This window comes from Struthio camelus, chromosome 1 (genome assembly GCF_040807025.1).
Source record: "Struthio camelus isolate bStrCam1 chromosome 1, bStrCam1.hap1, whole genome shotgun sequence".
Classification (NCBI taxonomy): Eukaryota; Metazoa; Chordata; class Aves; order Struthioniformes; family Struthionidae; genus Struthio; species Struthio camelus.
In genome coordinates this window covers 139132842-139141891 of record NC_090942.1, presented here as the reverse complement: position 1 = coordinate 139141891, position 9050 = coordinate 139132842, and the positions used below count along the sequence as shown (strand labels likewise).

Here is a 9050-nt window from a genome sequence, read left to right as displayed (position 1 = left end):
TGAAAAGCCGGTCCTCGTGTACTTTTCTCAATGCAAATTGCATTTGTTTGAAACTTCTGGGCGGTGAGCTCATGAGCAATGTAGGAGCCTAAAATTCCTTACCTTTCAAATACCCTTTAACTGCTTTTGTAAATGTTACCTGTTAAGTTCTTTTATGAATCTCCCCCACTGTGCACAATTAAGGAGTAAGATTGTCTCTTTGCAACTGCCATTTAGAGGCTAGGTAATGGTTAAGAGCTTAAAAAATATCTGTTGAAAATATCTGTGGAATTTCTCATTGTTCAACAGAAAAACATTATAATGCAGGACCAGGCTTGGGAGATCTGTATTATTCTATTCATGACTTTGCCAACAGCCTGTTAAGTAACTCTGTGCCAGTTACTTCTATTTTTGGTGTGTGAATGTTCCCCCATTGGTAATATATGGGTAATGATGCTTACCTTCTTTGCAAAGAGACTTGGGAGCTTGAAATGAAAACTATAGCTGAGGTGCCTGTGCTCATACAAATGCCCAAACTTTTTGCCTGCTCATGGAATATAAAAGCTAGATTTTGAAAAAGAGTAACGTGATGAAAAAAGCACACAATTTACCTTAAATAAAACCTCTCATATGCAACTTACGACAAGACAAAACAACTCTGGGAAATATCTTCAGTGTTTCTAAGTTACTCTTGTGGAACATTCATAGGCTAAGGTAATTGTGAATAAAATCTGTCTCCTTATGTTAGTATTAGTTATGTGCTCTGGAACCTCAAAGCAATCTATTATGTCTGACACAATGATTTTTTTTATAACATAAACTAACTTTTAAGCTTCACAGGATCTGATTTTTCCTTTTCTGCATTTGTCTCTTCAGTTTCCCATTCTCTGTGGCCAAAAGAGGCTGTCCTAAAACCTTAAGCCTCGGTTTGTCAAGAACAAAAATAGGAATGTAGCTTTAGACTTGAAATGCTTCCTGGAACTAAATATCTACCTTGCAATGACTAAGATGAAGCGAATCCTCCCAGAGATCATGCGAGTCCCTTCTATAACTGATGGAGAGATCTGGGGCATGCTGATCTGCCTACACCCACCTGCATAGAAGAGAAGTTTCTTTTACTCACTTTGTTCATCCCACATAGTTTGCTATGTAACAGTATGAAAGATTTCAGAGTAGAATAGTTTAAACTGTGGTAAATTATGACTTACTGGCTATATTGGAGAGTTTTTGGCTAGCACACCATTCTGTTGTTCAGTTTGAAAAATAAGACCTTTTGATGAGAGCTGGAGCTGTTACAGCTCAGAGCAGTGGGTTTATAAATCAGAATCACAGAGTCATTCAGGCTGGACAATGATTAGTGCACCCACCTGCTCAGAGCAGGGTCACCGCTGATCACCAACCAGGCTGCTCGGAGCACAGTTAGGATGGACGGGGGACCCATCAGGATGACACTGATTGGCTGCTCCCACTTCTTCCTCTCTCTTCCAGCAATGTCATTTCAGTTTCACCACAAAGCTTGTGAAAGCAAAGAGGGTGAAGTGCACAGCCCCACACAGCGCAGTCCCTCTAACCAGACTCGTAACTATTTTGGGGGAGCTGCTGGGAGAGGCATCCCATCACGCCGTGTAGCTGGGCAGCTTTGGTGGCTCCCCAGCATCTCTCCGTGCGTACAGCACATCCTGCTGTGCCAAACACCACACTGCCTCCAGCTGGGCTCTCTCCAGCTTGGCAGCTTTGCATGCATCTGGCCGGGACCCACTGGAGCTCTTCTCTTCTACTTGTGCACACTGATCAGAGTATGCACAGTAGCTCCGTGTTCTCTTCTTTTAGTGGTGGCAACTTGAGGTCTGTTTTTTAAAGTAGGTTTTTATCCGTAAGAATAACAGAAAATTCAGCTGCTCTTCTGTTCCCTCGAGCTCTCAGCACAGCACTCTCTTGGGTATTTGATTTGAAATGTCTAAGTATCCCTACTTAAAGTTAAGGGTACACATAAGTCCTTTGTTGACTTAGAGTGAACAGCGGCAAAGCAGCTGAAAACACTGACCTGGGTCACAAGAATGTGGCAGCAAAACAGCTACTAATGGCTTTCTCTTAGATTCCCTTTCTGGGACACAGCTCCCAAGTATCTGGTATTTTCCAGATCATATTCTGAAATATTTCCTTTATCAAGTAACTAGTGATCATGCTTTTATTGTCTAACATCTGATTTGAATCACGTTCCCTCTCACTTCCAAAGAATTGTAGTAGTTGATAAAACATTCTTTTGCCTGCAAAAATGTCCAGTGTGAGGGCAAACATAAACTGCAGCTTCATTTCATTCAGCAGTCCAGTTTCTGAATTAATTGTATTTCTCCACAGCCCAGAAAGTCCTTGTACATAACCATAAATAGCCTGTCTGTTATAAAGCAGTAAGGCATCAGTCATAGTTATATTTTAATTAAGATGTAAGAAAGAGCATTTTCAGATTACATTACAAACTAAGTATGTTTTTCCTTGTTTCATCCAAATGTGCATTACCTATAGATGCCAATATGATGGGTACCTCATAAATAGAAGTGACCACATTGAAGAGTTAACTTTATTCCTTATTGTTGTTACTCCAAATTAAAACAAAATTAACAAAAAAAAATGTGCAGAGTTCAGGCTTCTCTCGTTAAATGCAATTGCATAGGGCCAATACTCATTTACCTGCCTTCACTATAATGTTGATTTTATCTTAATTAGCCTTATGCAGTTCATTTGCCCTGAAGGATGAATTTGGCCTCATGTCATTATTCTCTTTCATTGAAGCAATTGCATACTGAAGTGCAAACAAAGTATGTGTGCTCTCATTTAAAAAGGTGTGATTGCTTCTCTAATCATATTATTTGCAGTATGAAATAAATAAAGCTTACAAAGCTTTTTTTCGGGGGGGACAAAACCTAAACTTCATCTCATAAGGTATAAATGAGTAATTTTTTTCATCTAAAGAGTTAACAGCGATTTTTTTATATATATATATCCAGGCAATGATTAAATTGTCCAGTAGGTGGCTGGCATTCTCCGGCGCTAGCCTGCAGCTTCCATAGAATTACTGTAATCATTTAAGCAAGCTTGCTCTGATCATGTGAAGCAGGGGAAGAATTGACGTCCAGAAGATCCTGCCTATAGGATCTGAGTCGTCAAAGGAGCTGTTCTTTTTCCTCACTTTAAATCCAGCTGACAAATGCAGGTGCTAAAACCCGGAAGAGATTGGGAATGCAGCATGAGTGACAGCAACTATCAAAAGTTCTTGCTTTTTGTAATTTCCTTATTTCAGACTCAGTTCTGCTTGGCAGAAATGAAGCTGGGAATTTAACTAGCTTTGCTTTTGAAAATGCCTCCCACTTACTGGTCTTTGAATTTGACAGATGGCTTTTTAGAACTGAGGAATACCAAACAGGAAGACAAGTCAATGAGAAAAAGACAAGTTTCAGGATTCAAACTATGCTAAAAGATGTTCTCTTTTCAACTTATGGAAACCCTGCCGTTGAACAATGTGTCATTGCTTTTTGTTTTCTTTATTTTCAAATGTATCACAAAGTGATATGACTTTTAAACTTCAGACAGCTTAAACCAGTCAAGCAGCAGCAAAATTAAAGCAAGACATTTTATACAAGGATTGTCAAAGAAAACTATCTTCGGAGAAGAACAAAGTGGGACAATGGCATCAGGAGAGTGCCTCCTGCTAGACCTGGAAATGGATAACTTCATTCTCTACAACATCTCTGTCAACCAGAGTGCAAATCTCTCCATCCTGAGCGATGACTGGTTCTACCCAGCGTTCCTGTATGCCATCCCCACCATTTATGGGATCATCATTTTAATAGGCCTTATCGGCAATATCACTTTGATTAAGATCTTCTGTACTGTGAAATCCATGAGAAATGTCCCTAATTTGTTCATCTCCAGTTTGGCTTTGGGAGACCTGCTTCTTTTAGTGACTTGTGTGCCCGTGGATGCCAGCAGGTACCTGGCTGATGAATGGCTGTTCGGAAGAATTGGATGTAAACTAATCCCCTTCATACAACTCACTTCCGTAGGGGTGTCAGTCTTTACTCTCACTGCTCTCTCAGCTGACAGGTAAGCTTTCTGCTGTAGTCTTGCAAAGAAGTCTGGATAGTTACAGATCCATAAAATGCACAGTTATGAATGCATACTTTCAAGTAACAAGTAAAATGCTTATCAGTGGCATTTTTAACGTAATGAGAGAAAAAGAGCGATGTCAGTTTATTTCTGGTGGTTATGAACAGAAAACTCGAGGAGGTAGACTGAATGCTGGATACTTTTTCTAGGCTAACCTAAATGCTTGTGCAGTTTAGCTAATACTCTATTTTAATTAAAAGAAAAACAAAAACAGACCAAGTTAAAGCCCAGGGAGAGAAAATAGCCATTAAAGGATGCTCTGTTAAAAGATAGCATTTCAAATTTGCCAGAAAGCTAATTGATCTATATTTCATGAAGTGTGAAAGCACTGGAGCAGCAATTTAAAGTGCAGTTAGAATCAATTCTTTATAGTGTCTTGCTTTCTTGAGGCTAATTACTTATGAGGCAAGAGTTTATGAAATATGTTCAAAATATTCAAATGAGAGTGCCTGAAGTCAGGCATCTCAATCCACATTAGTCAGTATATTTTCCCTGGTTAAATGATTTGCCCCTTATCCAATCAAAACTGATCTGTGCTGTTGGTTCAGCAACTTTGTGTTCCAATAATGCTTGGTAAAAATAACATATAAAAGCTATGCTATTTTAGAATATATAATAAAGGATTGATTTTTACAGACAACGTACTTCTAATTGTCAGGTATATATTTTAGATTTCTGTGGCAATTTTGAAATCAGTCTCAGAGCATTCAGATTTCAATGTCAAAAGACATTTGAATTTAAATGTTACTTTGAAGGATGTAGCCTACCTTCCTGAAAAGATTTTAGGCATTTATTGAACTGTTTGCTTCTATAGAAACATCTACCCATATCAAAGAGGCCAAGATATTTGTTTATAATTTTGGTGCTTCAGAAAGAGATTAAGGAATAATATGTCAACATGTTACAGTTATGAAATCTCACAAAAGTGCCAAGATTTTTTATGAGAAAAGATCAGTTTTCTCCTGCTCAAAAAGACACAGGCATTGTATTTCTTGGACACAGGGAAGTGGAAATAGGTTGTCTTAGGTAGCCCATTGCATGCCACATGCTCTCTCTCCTGCCAGCCTACCATTTTAAAACATGAAACTATTTCCATTCAGTTTTCAAGGGAGTTCATGCATGTATTTCAATAAATGGCATGTGGCTTCAATGAAAGTAGATCACTCCATAGTGCGTTAGAGACAGGGAGAATGATCATTATGTTTTGTAGCCACACTGGTTCAACTCCTCTGTTTAAGCGTACGTGTAACAATAGCACTTTCTGCCCAATAGCAGATGACAAATATGCTTTTGTGGAGATAGCAGTCTTCAGGCAACTTACTGCAAAAGAGACTACTGTAAAAGTAGGAAAACTGTACAAGTTTTCTAGTAAAGGGTCACCTACGCTTTCACGTTTGAGTTTCGTGTGACAGCTGGAGCACTGCCACTTCTGAAGAAAATGTTAGGAAAATAATAAATATTTCTCTAGGAAATTGGTCCTTCCAAAACTGGAATGTAAGTTGCTTTAAAAATGTCAGGAAAAGAAAAATGCATCACAAAGAAGAAGATTGTATTGAAAAGATTTGTTACTATCTATCTGATCACGTGCTACATGAAGTAAACACTGCAAATGCTTTTACTCAGTAGCACATCAACAGCAGTTATTGTCTGAAGTGAGTGAACAGAACAGAAAACTACAGCTGCAGCAAACTTGCTTTCTGAGGACAACTTCAAATTCATCTGAACAGTCAACCATCATGCTGCACCTGTCAATGAAATGTTGCAACACATTGAAATGCAACTCGGCTATAAGGGAGACAGGCATGAATGTTGGGGGAAGAGTTAATGTTCCTATTCTTAAGGGACCATTTTATCCTCTTCTAGAGTGTCTGTTGCCTACTATAGGACATAATAATGAAACTTCTACTATCTTTAGATCTGTGAAGCTTAAATGCTATGCATTGAACTAGAAATTGGCCTTATGTGTTATGTTTACTGAGTTTTCTGTTTTGGTATATTATTAGCAGCGGTGGGACAGTTTTATTGCAAAAATATATAGTCTACATTTTGGCAGCTCACAGCCTATTAGTCTATCCTCGTTTTCTCAAAAACATCATCCTGAACTCATGTCAGAGTATAAATCATGTCAGAATCAATAAGAAAACAAACTTAAAATGTACAGGGAACGCTTTCAAAACGTGAGTTGAATATATAGTGCTGTGATGTCTTCCTGAGTCTGCAAACAGAACCTACAGCCCAGTACTCTGCTGGGGACAAGCTGTGCCACTTACTTCATGGAGAGATACTACATTTCTGAGTTCAAATATGGTGTTGTAGCAAGGATAGGAAGCAGTACACTCTGAAGGAGCTTCCCAATCAGCCCTTCATGGCCCCAGAGCCTTGTGGAAATGCTTGCCAAAGCCAGTGGGCTTTGCAGCATAGCCAGGGTAATGTGAGGAACCAGGAGCCCAGCAGGTAACACCACTCAGGCACAGCTCATCTTACCTGGCTTTTGCAGTCTGAAGTGAGAGCTACTCCAGGCTAGTCAGCAAGGTGCCTTCTGGCCCACGGAGAGATACTGCTCCAGAGGAGCTGGGATAAACCACCATGGCAGTGACCCTATCTCTCTCCTTGGGTATAGTGGTAGTCTTCCTGTTTAACATAAATTAGATGCATATGTTTGAGATGGCCACTGTTGAGTGATGTCAGCCCTACCTGACATGCTCCCATGAGGCCTCTGAATGATCCTGTTCTCAAAAATCAAAACAATGGACCCTGGAGAGAGTAACCTCCTATGCAATGTGGTCTTAACTGCACCTTATGGCAATACCTCCATGGAAAGGGATCACTGGCCTTGTATCTATAATTTATAATTCTGCAAAGAAACAACCTCAGTTCCAGTCAGCTTCCATTAACAAAAGCAAGTGAGAAAAACTATCAGTATTACTAAAGATATTAGAGTGATGTCTAGAAAAACCAGGCATCTTTGGGATCAGAGGTCTACTATGTGAAGAAAAGCACTGGAGTGTGATACAATACAGCTCGTCCTAGATAGATTCCCACCCAAACACAAGATGAAAGGTGGTGAGGTGATGTGCAGATACAGTGCATGAGGGAGCAGTGAGACAAGTAAGCAACACGTTATGACAATGATACAAACCATTTTGCTTGCTTCAGATCACCTTCTAAGGACTAGTCCCAGTTTTAGTGTATGTTGCACAGCCCACATCATGTATGCAAAGGCACCTTCCTGAGGCACCCTTTTATTCTTTCCATTTTCAGTTTCCCATATTTTAAGCCAGAGTAATAAAACTGAGTCTATCACATCCTGGTGACTGCAAATTCTTGGCTAAGTGCCACCCTCCACCGCAGAGCACCTAATGCTTCTCAGAGATATGTCCTGCCAACACCTACTGGTCATATAAATAACTGACTTCTCACTTGCAAACTTTTCTCAAAGACTGTATTTTGCCAAACAAACGCTGCCAAAACCTCTCATTTCTGTTCCTCCTGCTGTAGAAGTCCCCCAGTCTGTGAGGTGCTCTACGTGCACATACATGCGCACATCCATACCTGCATAGGTTTGGTTCGGTAGGGCATAGCCCAAAGGATCCTAGGGTGTTTAGACCAGCTCTGTGTACAACAATGAGCCCATATCAGGCTAAAATGAAATTATTAAAAAGAGAATGGGAGCAAGGATAAAGAAGAGTTAACAACATTACAGATATATTTTCTGTGGGATTGCTCTGCTGGCTACACGGCACTTGCACCTGTCCAGCTTCATTTGCAGGAGCAGTGAGAGCTGTCAGTGAGACCTGCTTTCCTGTCAGTGTTGCAGATGTGCAGAGCAGCCAGGACAGGGTTAAGGCCTGTGGTGTGCTTACAGCCACCCTCCGTGAGTGATAAGGCGCCACGGCTGAGTATACAAGAGCAAGAAAACAAGCAGTCAATGCACGGGTATGCGCGTTTGTGTGTTTTAGAAAGACTGTAAATGAACTTGGCAGTGGAAGGATATCTGTCTGCACTGCTGTTCTACTCTGTCAAGATAGAAGATGTCTTCAGCTGCTGCTCAGCACATCCCACGAAAGAGGGCACTTGAGTATGTTTGCCCACCTGCCTGCTCTCCTTGTTGGTGTAAGGGGTGGAGAGGCACACTGTGAGAGCAAACACACCTGGGCCACTAGCCCAGGCAGAAAAGCCAAGACTGGCTCAGCAAGTAATAAGAAATTAAAAAATGTCTTTGCGAGATAAGAGGAAAATCAGCCCATTTAATTGCCCTTGTCATGGAAAATGTCTCTGTTTAATTGACTATTTCTTCCACGACTGACAGGGTTTATACAATTGCATTTGAATTACCTAAGCTGTCAAGCACTGATCATACTTCCCTACTGTCTTTCTGAGATAGTAAAAAAAAAAAAAAAATGACCTGGTGCTCATGCAGTGAAACCTTCCTGAAGTAATGTTGTTTTTACAAGCACATGGCAGAGTAAATGCAAAGCATAATTGGAGTTTGCAAATGGATCTTTATTTTAAGCACTTTGGCTTATCAAGATTTTAGTGCTGGCAAACTACAGGAATGTCTGCTATAATTTACTGTGCAGCATCAGGAAGATTTTAGACAGGAGAAAACTACTCTCTGAAACACCAAGACAATCCCTAATCTAGCCTATGCAAATTGGCAGAATGATTGCAAATTGGCCCTACATTTACATTTTGCATTCACAGTCACAACCTAAGACAGAACATCAGTCCTTCCAAATCAAATAGGAAAATCTGAGGGGCCTCGAACCCCCATGCAAACCTTTCACTCCCACAGAAGCAGTGGGCAGTGTCTCCTGGAGAGGGGACCTGGATCCTTGCTGCTTGCTTTGTTTCCCTGCGGCTGCTCTTCCTGTGCTGAGTGCACTATGCACTTGCAGATGGACGCA

General features: G+C 40.5%; 1 protein-coding gene across 2 annotated transcripts in view; it reads left to right on the top strand.

Moving 5' to 3' along the window:
- Positions 1–3102: 3102 nt before the first annotated feature.
- GRPR (gastrin releasing peptide receptor) overlaps positions 3103–9050 on the top strand; it is an 82690-nt gene continuing 76742 nt past the window's right edge. For both annotated transcript variants that reach the window (XR_011136341.1, XM_009669209.2), the window contains exon 1: positions 3103–4080. Coding sequence is in view for 1 of the 2 variants with exons in the window: in XM_009669209.2 (XP_009667504.1) it covers positions 3662–4080 (419 nt within the window). In the remaining variant the exon portion in view is untranslated. The remainder of the gene's footprint in view (positions 4081–9050) is intronic.